The sequence below is a fragment of the Octopus bimaculoides genome, chromosome 16 (assembly GCF_046866305.1).
Source record: "Octopus bimaculoides isolate indiv1 chromosome 16, ASM4686630v1, whole genome shotgun sequence".
NCBI classification, from domain to species: domain Eukaryota; kingdom Metazoa; phylum Mollusca; class Cephalopoda; order Octopoda; family Octopodidae; genus Octopus; species Octopus bimaculoides.
In genome coordinates, this window is record NC_142943.1 from 53,446,865 (window position 1) to 53,461,864 (window position 15,000).

Sequence of the window (15,000 nt, forward strand, 5' to 3'; positions counted from 1 at the left end):
GGCCTTTGTGATCTAGTGTTTCACTTTGAGTAACTGAGGTTTCAATTTTATTCTCTTCTCCGAAATACCATTTGGGAATCTTCTTACAAGAATCAAAATTTGATTCATATACCTTTGTTTTCAAATCAGTACCAAAACCTTTAGTTTTCATTTCTAATTCTGCCTCAGTTCCGAATCTTGGAGTGTAGCTTAAATTCTTCGATTCAGTCGATGTATCTATAGCACCTGCTTGTCTCGGATCAGCCCCAATGCCAACAGTTGTCTCAGATTTGAGATTCTTAATTTCTAATTCTGCTTCAGTTCCGAATCTTGGAGTGTAGCTTAAATTCTTCGATTCAATCGATGTATCTATAGCACCTGGTTGTCTTGGATCAGCCCCAATGCCAACAGTTTTCTCAGATTTAAGATTCTTAATTTCTAATTCTGCCTCAGTTCCGAATCTTGGAGTGTAGCTTAAATTCTTCGATTCAATCGATGTATCTATAGCACCTGGTTGTCTTGGATCAGCCCCAATGCCAACAGTTTTCTCAGATTTGAGATTCTTAATTTCTAATTCTGCCTCAGTTCCGAATCTTGGAGTGTAGCTTAAATTCTTCGATTCAATCGATGTATCTATAGCACCTGCTTGTCTTGGATCAACTCCAACGCCAACAGTTTTCTCAGATTTAAGATTCTTAATTTCTAATTCTGCCTCAGTTCCGAATCTTGGAGTGTAGCTTAAATTCTTCGATTCAATCGATGTATCTATAGCACCTGGTTGTCTTGGATCAGCCCCAATGCCAACAGTTTTCTCAGATTTGAGATTCTTAATTTCTAATTCTGCCTCAGTTCCGAATCTTGGAGTGTAGCTTAAATTCTTCGATTCAATCGATGTATCTATAGCACCTGCTTGTCTTGGATCAACTCCAACGCCAACAGTTTTCTCAGATTTAAGATTCTTAATTTCTAATTCTGCCTCAGTTCCGAATCTTGGAGTGTAGCTTAAATTCTTCGATTCAATCGATGTATCTATAGCACCTGGTTGTCTTGGATCAGCCCCAATGCCAACAGTTTTCTCAGATTTAAGATTCTTAATTTCTAATTCTGCTTCAGTTCCGAATCTTGGAGTGTAGCTTAAATTCTTCGATTCAATCGATGTATCTATAGCACCTGCTTGTCTTGGATCAGCCCCAATGCCAACAGTTTTCTCAGATTTAAGATTCTTAATTTCTAATTCTGCTTCAGTTCCGAATCTTGGAGTGTAGCTTAAATTCTTCGATTCAATCGATGTATCTATAGCACCTGCTTGTCTTGGATCAACTCCAACGCCAACAGTTTTCTCAGATTTAAGATTCTTAATTTCTAATTCTGCCTCAGTTCCGAATCTTGGAGTGTAGCTTAAATTCTTCGATTCAATCGATGTATCTATAGCACCTGGTTGTCTTGGATCAGCCCCAATGCCAACAGTTTTCTCAGATTTAAGATTCTTAATTTCTAATTCTGCTTCAGTTCCGAATCTCGGAGTGTAGCTTAAATTCTTGGATTCAATCGATGTATCTATAGCACCTGGTTGTCTTGGATCAACTCCAACGCCAACAGTTTTCTCAGATTTAAGATTCTTAATTTCTAATTCTGCCTCAGTTCCGAATCTTGGAGTGTAGCTTAAATTCTTCGATTCAATCGATGTATCTATAGCACCTGCTTGTCTTGGATCAACTCCAACGCCAACAGTTTTCTCAGATTTAAGATTCTTAATTTCTAATTCTGCCTCAGTTCCGAATCTTGGAGTGTAGCTTAAATTCTTCGATTCAATCGATGTATCTATAGCACCTGCTTGTCTTGGATCAACTCCAACGCCAACAGTTTTCTCAGATTTAAGATTCTTAATTTCTAATTCTGCCTCAGTTCCGAATCTTGGAGTGTAGCTTAAATTCTTCGATTCAATCGATGTATCTATAGCACCTGCTTGTCTTGGATCAACTCCAACGCCAACAGTTTTCTCAGATTTAAGATTCTTAATTTCTAATTCTGCCTCAGTTCCGAATCTTGGAGTGTAGCTTAAATTCTTGGATTCAATCGATGTATCTATAGCACCTGCTTGTCTTGGATCAACTCCAACGCCAACAGTTTTCTCAGATTTAAGATTCTTAATTTCTAATTCTGCCTCAGTTCCGAATCTTGGAGTGTAGCTTAAATTCTTCGATTCAATCGATGTATCTATAGCACCTGGTTGTCTTGGATCAGCCCCAATGCCAACAGTTTTCTCAGATTTAAGATTCTTAATTTCTAATTCTGCTTCAGTTCCGAATCTCGGAGTGTAGCTTAAATTCTTGGATTCAATCGATGTATCTATAGCACCTGGTTGTCTTGGATCAACTCCAACGCCAACAGTTTTCTCAGATTTAAGATTCTTAATTTCTAATTCTGCTTCAGTTCCGAATCTCGGAGTGTAGCTTAAATTCTTGGATTCAATCGATGTATCTATAGCACCTGGTTGTCTTGGATCAACTCCAACGCCAACAGTTTTCTCAGATTTGAGATTTTTAATTCCAAATTCTGCTGCAGTTCCAAATTTCGGAAGAGCGTAACTTAAATTTTTCAACTCAGTCGAAGTATCTATACCACCTGCTTGTCTTGGATCAGCTCCAACGCCAAACGTTTTCTCAGATATGAGTTTTTGAACTTCTAATTCTGCTTCAGTTCCAAATTTCGGAGGGTATGTTAAATTCTTCGATTCAATCGATGTATCTATACCACCTGCTTGTCTTCGATCAATTCCAACGCCAACTGTTTTCTCAGATTTGAGATTTTTAATTCCTAATTCTGTTTCAGTTCCTAACTTTGGATTGTAGGCTAAATTCTTCGATTCAATCGATGTATCCATACCACCAACTTGTTTTGGATCAACACCACTTTCAGTATTCTTTTCAGATCTGAGAGTGTTAACACTTAATTCAGCTTCTGTTCTAAGTTTAGGTGTAAAGGTTAAACTTTTGCTCTTATTTGGTGTATCACTACTACCAGCTTGTCTCGGATGAATTCCGACTTCAATAGTCTTTGCAGATTTGTTATCTTTCATCCTTAAATCGGATTCTGTTCCAAATTTATGACTGAGGGCTAAATTTCTTACGGCAGCCGATGTATCTCTGCCACCTGCTTGAATTTCCTGAAGACCAATTTCAATATTCTTTTCTGGGTTGATGTATAAACTTGCTGTAGTTGTTTCCTTAACTTTATTATCAGCTTGCATTTCATCAATATCGACTTCAATATTCTTTTGAGTTTTGAGCAATATTTCAATTGTTTCCTGATGCACAACTTCTCCCTCAACGAAATTTCTAGTTTTTACAATCACCTTATCTTTGTGGATATCTGAGTCAAGTAAGAAATTTTCAACCCTATCAACACCTGGAAAGGTTTCGTTTGTATAGAAAGTTTGATCTTTGAATGCATCATTTCCATCAGCATGACTTGCTTTCATTGCGGCAACTGGAGAACTCTCCACAGAATGAGAAACTTGTTCTTTGATGGAAACATCTTCAGCAAAGTTACACGAGCGGTCCACTCTTTCCCAATCTACATTTGCAATCAGATCTGAACGAGAGTATCTTGGTCTACTAATTGTGAATCTATCTTCAAAATGGTCAATGTAACAGTTAAGGGACTGATCCTCCATTATTATCCTTTCAAAATTCTCAAGATTGCTTCCAAATATTGATGTGAGTTATGCTGAAGAAATCACCTACAAATAAAGAAAAGAAAAGAAAAGAAACAAATGATGAAAAGTGGTAAAATGATGCAACTTTTCATTGACTAGAAGCTACATATAATAGACAATAGAATAAGAAAAAACAGTGAGGGAGCATCTTTGCCATGAGCAGGGGACCATTTTACTACCAAGTGTGAATTACAAGTCTGTAAGAATCTGTGAGAGTGCATGTGTACCAAGAAAAATAAATGAATCTATATTTTACATATTCATTGGTAGGTGTTGTCGCTGTGGTTGTTTGTTCCTTCTCAGGCCATGCCTGGCTTAAAATGGCCGGTTTCCTGGTTTCATTGGCGTATAGGTTCCCCACCTGGATGCAGGTGAAACAGGGTATAAATTTTGTCCTATATATGTCTGAGAATATTACTTGGTGCTGTCTAAATGAATAATAGGTATGAGACACCTTTTGGTCGTTTAGCCCTGGTTGAATATAAGTTAAGAAACAACACGAAAACTATGACCAGATGTTTCAGCTTCAATTAATGTATCTTTTGCTTAACTGACACGCCATTTCCCAGTGTTTATTCCATATATATATATATATATATATATATATATATATATATTACGGAGATGTACTTGCATAGCAAATGACCTGATCTGAGATCGTGTACTGGAACGAAAACAATTGCAGCATGGAAGGTGCTTGTTTATATATATGTATATATATATATATATATATATATATTAGAAAAAATAAAGTATTCAGAGATCTGGATGGTTGTACCCACTGGGCTATTGTGCTCTACTATATATATATATATATATATATATAAATTGTAAATGCAAAAATAAATATTTTTATTTTTGCATTTACAATTTATTCTTTCACCTCAACCATGAGCTGGCATACACAGGTGCTTACAATTGTCAAGTATTACCTCTAACATTTATTTTATCTATATATATATATATATATATATATATATATATATATATATATATATATATATATATTTATAGTTGTAATTTACAAAAAAAAAACAAAAGATGAAGACAGGTGTGTAAACAACAAATAGATGTATTAGTTGAATGCTCACGAAGCTGAGAAAGTATTTTACGTTTTGAGCATATGCTCTTCAACAGAAAGGAGCATGAGAAAATAAACAGAGAATAAAAAAAGCTTTACTGGCTAGTGGTCAATCATGGCGATGGCTGAATATATATATATATATATATATATATATATATATATATATATATTTATATAGTTTCATTTCTTTCTGTGTGCTTGAGCACATTGGGCAGCAAGTTGATACCACTGGTTTCTGCAAGTTGTGCTTTTCTCTGCAACAGGGCATGTAATATTGGCTTTTCTCATTTCTTTTATGTTTCTGCCATTCTTTTCCTCTCCAGTGGTGTCTTTTTGAAAGCTGTTTTAGAATGCTTTGTTCTTGTAACTGGCATATGTGGCCCACTGGTTTTGATCATCCTTCTGTGATGATCTCACTAAGTGGTCTTGCGTTCATTGTCTTTAAACTGTCTTCATTGGTAATGCAGTCTTCTCAGTACGTTCTCAGAATCATTCCCAATCATTTTTGGAGCAATACATCTAGCTTTCTGTTGATTTTTACAGTGATTTTCCATGTCTCACTGGCATAGAGAACTTTTGCTTGAACTGTACTATTACAAAAACAGCCTACACACAAATAGCTGACTCTATAATAGCATAGTTATACACACACACACACATCCAAGTCTTTATATACGTGTGTGTACACATATGCATACATATAAATATATATATATATGTACACACATACACACACACACGCACATGCATGCATGCAACTGTCTATCTACATACACAGGTATGTATGCACATAGATAGATATCTGTTAGTTGCCAATCAACTAAATTAAGAAATAATTATACACAGACAATATAAGTATGCATGTGCGTGTGCCTGTCTGTGTGTACTAAGTGTGCATAGACATATTACATACTCAGCAGATGTACACACACATACATACACACACACACACATTATTCTCAAAAAGATAATTAAACAAACTCTACTCCCACACAGATTAAGTAGCAAGGAATAATAATTACGTGAGAGTTTTAATATATCTAGAGAGTAATTAGCAAAGAGAAGACTATCGATCTAGATTCACAGTACGTGTTGTGATTTCATTAAGCGTGTTTACTATTTGTTTTATCGGCTCGTTTACAGCAGAATTATATTCTTCAATAAATTTTCCATTGCATTCCCAAAAGGATTTTGTAAACAGATGAAAAATAATGCCCTATATAATATATATATATATATATTTGTGTGTGTGTGTGTGTATATATATATATTTATATATATATATATGTGTGTATAAATAAATATATACGTGTATATATACATATATATACGTGTGTATATACATATATATATATATATATATATATATACACATACATACATATATATATATACACATACATACATATATATATATACACATACATACATATATATATATACACATACATACATATATATATATACACATACATACATATATATATATACACATATATACATAAATATATATACATAAATATATATACACATATATACATATATATATATACACATATATACATATATATATATACACATATATACATATATATATATACACATATATACATATATATATATACACATATATACATATATATATATATATATATATATATATACATATATATATATATATATATATATATATATATATATACATATACATACATACATATCATTCTCATCATCATCTAACATCCATAGATATATATGTGTGTGTGTGTGTGTGTGTGTGTGTGTGTGTACACACACATACACACACATATATCCATTGGAATATAACTCTTGATTAAATGAGTATGTTCTTGGTTCTGTTTTTCACTTTTCTCATTTTTTTTGTTTGTTTTTGTTCACTCATTTGTGAAAAATTTTTTTGGGGGGGGAGGGGGTTTCAGTTTTATATTTATCAAATAAATGGTAATGAAAAAAAAAACTGTAGGAATCAAACCTCTTAGAATTTAATGATAATTTACTTTACTACCAATTCCCTGGTTAGGAATTCCGTCTCTGTTCCAAGCAAAAATGTTAGGATTACCCCCTCCCACTTGGCTGTTTGCATTTTTTTTTTACTGTTTGCATATGTATGTGTGTGTGTGTGTGTGTGTGTGTGTGTTTTGTCTTTTTGTTTTAGAAAATTAAAATAAAATTTGGGTTTAATTGAAAGTATAGTGTATTTTTAATTTTTTTTTTTTTCAAATTTGGGGTTGTTTGCAGTGAAATCTATTGAAAATGAACTCATTTTTCTCCTTGATTACTGTAATTCTGTTCATTTTCTCTCTCTCTCTCTCTCTCTCTCTTTCTTTCTCTTTCTCTCTCTATCTCTTCTTCTCTCTCTTTGTCTCTTTCTCTCACTTTTCTTTTTTTTTTTTGTTCTTTCTGTTTGTAAATTAATTTAACTTTAAGAAAATATTTATCATACTTCTCATTACTTGGTTTTGCTTCTTAAATTGGAGCGATTCTAGGTCACCTATTTATTTTTTTCTGCCTTTGTTTCTTTACTTAGAAGTGAAATTTTCTCATGACAAACGATTGGTCATGAGTTCAATCCTGCTGTAGTTATTTTGACCTCACCATTTAGTATTTTGTATTGAAACTAACCATCATTATCATTGTTTAATGTCCATTTTCCATGCTGGAATGGGTTGTACAGGAGTTACCATATCAGAGGATCGTACCAAGTTCTAGCGTCTGCTTAAGCATGATTTCAATAGTTCTAATCTCATCCTAATGCCAACCATTTCCCAGAATGTAGGTTTGTGATAATTTTTCCGCACTTGTTATTTTTCACAGGTGTGGCTGTGTGACAAGAAGCTTGCTTTCCAACCACATGGTTCCAAGTTCAGTCCCACTGTGTGGCACCTTGGGGGAGTGTCTTAAGCCTTGTGAGTGAATTTTGTTGATGGAAACTGAAAGAAGACCGTCATGTATATATATATAGGTGCAGGCATGGCTATGTGGTAAGAAGCTTGCTTCCCAAGCACATGGTACTGGGTTCAGTCCCACTGCATGGCACCTTGGGCAAGTGTCTTTTACTACAGCCTTGGAGCAACCAAAGCCTTGTGAGTGGATTTGGCAAATGGAAACTGGAAGAGAAAAGGAAGGAGAGGAGGAGGGAGAGTAAAGGAAGATGTGGAGGAGAAGGAGGAAGGAGAAGAGAAGAGGAAAGGAAGAGGAAGGGAAGAGAAGAGAAAGGGAAGGGGAAGGAGAAGAGAAGAGAAGAAGAGAAAGGGAAGAGAAGAATAGAAAGGGAAGAGAAGAAGAGAAAAGGAATAAAAGAAGAGAAAGGGAAGAGAAGAAGAGAAAGGGAATAGAAGAAGAAAAGGGAAGAGGAAGAGAAGAGGAAAAGAAGAGAAGAGGAAGAGAAGAGAAGAGAAGAGAAGAGAAGAGGAAGAGAAGAGAAGGGGAAGAGAAGAGAAGGAGGAAGAGGGGTATTATGGTGATGATATAAACATACAGACACTCAAATTGTTTGTTCATATCGTTCAACTGGTAAAATATTAACCAGCCGTCTTTAAGGATTTTATAAATCTGGTGAGTGAATCCTGGTGAGTAAATCATAAGAAGAATATCAGACAGAGTCAAGATTGAAAAAGGATTCATTCCTTGATATTTATTTTGTACCACTTTACCCCAACATGCTATTGCCAAGACATTGGAAGCTATATACAGACCTGAAAATTCTTCAACCAGTTAACAGAAAACGTAATTGACAGCAAAGGCAAAAAAAAAAAAAAAAAAAAAACAGAAAAAAACAACAAAGAAGCACACAAAAAAAAAGAAGAGAAATTAAAATAAAAAATATGTGTTGACATTTGACCGGTATTAACCACATACCCAATGCCGAAATTTCTGTCCTTTCGACTGATTTTTTAAAAGTGGATTGTGATATATCCTGAACGTCACACAGCACTGAATGACATGACGAACTATCTGCTATCCGTTACCCTTCACACACTAACAAGTGTTCTGCTGCTTCAGTAGGAGGAAACCTATATAAAACCTTTATGCTTGGGGGATGGGGAGTTGGTAATCCTAATTAACCCACATATATAGACACATGCATAGATATATGCAGTTTTGCCCATGTGAACATCAGTTACAGGGGGGAAAAAATTTACCAAAAGAACTATCATGCATGGAAATTATTTTCCTTTTTACCAATTTCAAAACATACTCGTTCTTTCTTTTTTTTTTTTTTTTTTTTCTCTTTCTGAGAGAAGTCATTTATGGAATGGTAATTAAAGACTTACTTTGGTAAGTTATTCCAATCATTCCTCTGAGATTTCACTGGCTGAATGTTTGATAAAGTCCAGTGATGATAATGATGAAGATGATGATGGTGATGATGGTGGTGGTGGTGACGATGATAAATTTGATTGAGCTCTAGAGCAATGCAGGCAGTCCTAACAAAGAGGACTGTATACAATTATTGTTAATTACCTGTATGTAGATAATCATCTGTGTGCATATATATACATATACATTTGCATAGAAGACTACCAGTGTGTGTGGTAGTTGTATGCATATATATATATATATATATATGTATATATATGTGTGTGTGTGTATTGATGTATATACATGTGTGTATGCATGCATATATGTATGTATATATATGCATGTATGTATATATGTGTGTGTATGTATGTATGTATGTATCTAAGTGTGTGTATGTATGTGTATGTGTGTGTGTGTGGCTAATGCAGTGTTTTACTTTCACATACGCATATATATATGTGTGTGTGTGTGTATATATACACTCTCGATTGCAATGTCACAATATCAATGGTAGCAATTGAAGAAGAAGAAGAAGAAGAAGAAGAAGAAAAAGAAGAAGATGAAGAAGAAGAACAACAACAACAACAATAACAACAACAACAGCAGCAGCAGCAGCAGCTGAGTAATGATAATACAAGATAGAATAAAGGACAGACAGAGTAAATGAATGCTCGTAAAAGATGCAATTTTCAAGAAGGAATGATTATGTATGCATGTTATTTGGCTGTAAATAACTTTTAAACCTTTATATATTTATTTAGTTACTCATTATTTTATTATCATTATTATTATTTTTTTTTTCTTTGTATGGCATGAAGGTTTAAGGAAATCTCTGGGGAAGGAAATTATGCATATTATCAAGCAGCAAAGGATAAACATCGCAGCTGCACATTGAAAAAAAAATAAAAATGAAAACAAAATAAATGAATATGAGGAAAAAAAAAATAGAAGAAAGAAAGAAAGAGATGCAGAAGAAATCCCTTAATAACAGTGAATGTTGTTGTTGTTTTTGTTGGTAGTAGTAGTAGTAGTAGTGTAACAGTCGTTATGACGATGGTGATGTGGTGACGGTGATGTGTTGGCTGTAGTGGTGGAGCAGCATAGATGGAAGCATATAGGTTGAAGATATAAAGCTGCTTGCTCCAAATTATGGCAACGCCATACAGCAGCAAGTTAATAGAGTCAACGAAAGAGCAAGTGAAAACATGAAAATATTTTACTGGTCTAGTTAATTGGACATTTTCTTCCATATTGATAAGAATTGATGAATTGATTAAAAGATTCGATCGGCTATAAAATATTCAGGGAATAAGTCTTTCTTTCATTACTTTTCTTTTCTCTTTGCTTTCCTTCTCTTTTATTCTTCGAAGAGAAATATAAGGAACGCTGGAAATACAAACAGATTGCATTCGAAATATGAGACTGACTAATTAACTATTTAATCCATAAGTCTATTTTGATAAGCAATGGAAAATTAAGTCTATTATACGAAAAGTCCAGCTTTCACTGCACAGTACCGCATTAAGAATTAAATGCGTAAGGCGTAACAGAAAAGCAAGAGAAATGTTAAAACGTGACCTTGTTTGTATAAAGATGGCAAACTTATTCATCGAAAGAGTTTTCTCCAGTGGATTTCATGATTAAAGGCAGTTGATTGTGAAGAACCAATAAAGATTGTTGATTCCTCTTGACCGGAAATTAGCTTGGCGGCTATTATAAGAATTTTCTAACAGGACATACACTTTGCCACCAAATAACATAAAAATTGACTCTTGAAAAAACAGTTACTTTATTGACAAAATGATTCGACAGTATGGCAACAACTATAAACATATATATATATATATATATATATATATATATATATATATATATATATATGTATATCTTGATTTAATTTTTATTTTGTTATTTCTGTTATTTTTCTTAGTTTTGTTTCTACTTATGTATTTCTGTTTTTATTTTTCAGTAGGTAATTTTTTTTTAATATGTTTTTATTACTATCGTTACTATAATCATCATCATCGTTATCATCATTATTATTATCATTGATGTAAATGTTCTAGTGTGATATGTATTAAGTAATCTGTGGTGTGCGGACATTTGATGGTGGTGGTGGGTGGGGGTGAGGGCATGCATTAATTTCCTCATTCTTCCCACCCCCTGTAAAGCCAAGGTTCTCTGCCTGCAATTAATAGAAGTAAGAAATAAAAAAAAGAAAACAAAAGAAAAGAGGATAAATTATTTTGTTTAATTTTAGATGTTTTTTCTCAGTATTTTTTTATTTCTACAGCCTTTTCACATTGTCATGTGACTTTTACAATACAGAAGGAAATAGTTGTGAGATTAGATATAAATATACTTTTCCCTATCACTTGAATTCCTTGCTGGAATTGTAGAAATGTCATTGTGGAATTCAACATTTCTTGGGAATTCTTAGACCTGGATGAGTTCATCCTGCTCCAGGTCCAACTACAACTGAATTCTTCCTTAGAGAGAAAGAGGAGAGACAAAAGTATCAACTCCAGTACAAGATTGTTTCTTTCTTAATCCTTCTATTCTTTTTTCTTTTACTTGTTTCAGTCATTTGACTGTGGCCATCCTGGAGCACCGCCTTTAGTTGAACAAATCAACCGCAGTTTCAAGATGTGTCATTTGATGCTTGTTCAGTTCGTGTGGCACCCACTCATTCTGCTTCTTTACTTTGTCGATTTGTTTCAGATGGTCCAATATAGATGGAATCGAAACATTAAACCTTGCTGCTAACTCACGTGTAGTTTGAGATGTATCCAATTCCACTACAGTTTCCAGCTCATCATTATCCACCTTGGCCTCAGATCTACCACGGGGCTGATTTTCAAGAGTAAAGTCACCAGACCAGAACTTCTCAAACCATCGACGTACAGAATGCTCATTTGTCACATCTTCACCAAACACCTCATTGATGTTTCGAACTCTGGGATGCCGTGGTTCCACGACAGAACTCATATTCATAAACAACACGAAATGTTTTTATCTATCCATGGATTCATGAAAATTGATTTACAAGAGAAAACTCACAATATAATCAGACACCATGAATTGCATTTCGAAAAGTGACGTAACTTTTCAATGTTGTAAAACAAAGAATTGTCAGGGTAAAACATTAGAGTTAACGACTGTCAAACTTGGTGCATAAGAAAATCAGATGTTTCATTCTTAATGACCTGACAAGTACCAGTTGCATACTGGTTCAATGTAATTAACCATCCCCCTCCATTAAATTTCAGGCCTTGTACATATGCAAGAGAGAATCATTATTACCATCACCACCACCACTACTGCTGCTGCTACTACTACTACTACTGCTGTTGCTACTACTACTACTGCTGCTGCTGCTGCTACTACTACTAATTCTACTACTACTACTTCCACTACTATTACTACTACTACTACTACTACTACTACTACTACTACTGCCACTACTACTACTGCTACTACTGCTGTTGCTACTACTACTACTACTACTACTACTACTACTGCTACAACTACTGCTACTACTACAACAACTACTACTACTGCTGCTGCTACTACTACTGCTGCTACTACTCCTAGTACTCCTACTACTGCTACTACTACTACTACTCCTACTACTGCTACTACTACTACTACTACTACTACTACTAAGACACCAAGCTTGTAGAATCATCAGCATATCAAACAAAATGCTCAATTGCCTTTTAGATCCTGAGTTCAATTTCTGTTAAGGTCAGCTCTGCTTTTCAGTCTTTTGTGGGGGAGGGGGATGATTAAATAAAGTACCAGTTGAATACTGGGGCTAATGTAATCAACTATAACCTCTTTCCACCTAAAATTGCTGGTTACATGTCAAAAAATCTGAAACATTATTTCTAACATATCAAAAATTGTTTCTACTATTAAAGCAAGACACCATTATAATCATCATCATCATCTTCATCATCACCACCACCACCATTATCACCACCATCATCATCATCATCATCATCACCACCACCACCATTATCATCATCTTCATCTTCACCATACCACCATCACTATCATCACCACCATCATCACCACCACCTCCACCATCACTATCATCACCATCATCATCATTAATTGTTGCTAGAAATTATAAATAACATCATGCTGGTCGTCATTATTATTATTATTCATAATATTTTATTACCATTATTATTATTATTATTATTATTATTATTATTATTAATTTTTGCTAGAAATTATTGATAACATTATGCTGGTCATTATCAGCATCATTATTATTATCATTATTATTATTATTATTATTATTACTAGTATTGTTGTTATTACCACTATCATCATCATCGTCCTTAATTAACTTTCTCATTATTACGTTTTTGTTGGTGTTGTTGTTGTTGTTGCTGTCAGAGCCATTACAGTGCACGAAACATACACACAGTGATGACGTCAGCTGATAAAGAGCAAGCTGAGTTGACAAATAGAAATTACTAGAATGGAAAACATTGTCCAGAATGTTCTTGGGTGTGAAAATTGAATTATAAATGATAGCAATGGTTGAATGAGAGAAATGGAAAACAAGAAGAGTAGTGGTGGTGGTGGTGGTGGTGAGGAGGAGGTTGATGGGGGTAGTTGGCGCTAGGTAAAGTGTGGGCAGACAAAAAGGTTGTGGTGGTGGTGGTTATGATGGTGGTAGTGATGGTGGTTGTGTTGGTGGCAGTGGTGGTGGTGACGGTGGAGGTAGTAGTGGTGGTGGTGAGGAAGAGGTTGATGGGGGTAGTTGGCGCTAGGTAAAGTGTGGGCAGACGAAAAGGTGATGGTGGTTGTGTTGGTGACGGCGGAGGTAGTTGTGGTGGTGGTAGTGATTGTGATGGTGGTAGTGATTGTGATGGTGGTTGCATTGTTGTTGTTGTTGTTGCTGGTGGTGTTGGTTATGGTGGTTGTGGTGGTTGTGATGGTGGTGGTGTATGCTTAAAATATGTGTGAGGAGGCACAGTTGAGAAAGTGTTAGTATAAGTGAAAGAGAAAGACAGAAAAATCAAGAGTAGAGATAAGTGTTCTGCTGGGAAAGAGAGGGGGTGGCAAAAAGAGGGAGAGAGAGAGAGAGAGAGAGAGAGGTGGTAAAGTGAGAGAGCAGGGTATATATATATATATATATATATATATGTATATATATATAAGTGTGTGTGTGTGTGTGTGTGTGTGGCCTGTATGTTTTCTGTACTCTGGTTATTATTTTTTTGTCTACGTTTTGTTTGCAACGTCCTGTACCCAGATATGCATCTATATATACAGGTAGATGTAGGTATGCACATACATGTACGTATATATGCCTATACTCATTTATTATATATATATATATATATATATATATATATATAGAGAGAGAGAGAGAGAGAGAGAGAGAGAAAGATATATATATATATATATATATATATATATAGAGAGAGAGAGAGAGAGAGAGAGAGGGAGAGAGAGAGACAGTGAGACAGACAGAAAAGAAGTATAAAAATTATTCTTAACCAATATAAAATATCTTTTTTGTTTTCCCTTGTTTCACACTCATATTCAGGTAACACTTTGCCAACGTTGAAGGGTTAAAGATGTTATCTAGCAAAAGTGGGCACACTCATTGACTTCACAGGCTCTGCAATAGTAATTAGCAACACAACATTTCTTTAGGATAGATGAAAGTTGACTACTGTGAGTTCACGTTCTGGAGTGGATGTTAATGTGGAACGGGTGCACACAATACAGGTTATGCCAAAAGTAAAAATGAATAGTTGAAAATGGCCAGGATGAAACACTGGAATGAAACTAGCCAAATTTAACCCTTTGGCATTTAGATTACTCATATTTCTTCACATACTTTGGAATTAATCAGGCATTATCTCAT

At 34.6% G+C, this 15,000-nt stretch overlaps 1 protein-coding gene across 9 annotated transcripts in view; it reads right to left on the minus strand.

The window, feature by feature from the left end:
- LOC106876779 (uncharacterized) overlaps positions 1 to 15,000 on the minus strand; it is a 786,971-nt gene that overhangs the window by 524,407 nt on the left and 247,564 nt on the right. For all 9 annotated transcript variants that reach the window (XM_089364786.1, XM_089364787.1, XM_089364785.1 and 6 more), the window contains exon 3: positions 1 to 3,721. This exon is cut by the window's left edge and continues 570 nt beyond it. In XM_089364786.1, coding sequence (XP_089220912.1) covers positions 1 to 3,655 — 3,655 coding nt within the window. In that variant the 5' untranslated portion in view covers positions 3,656 to 3,721. The remainder of the gene's footprint in view (positions 3,722 to 15,000) is intronic.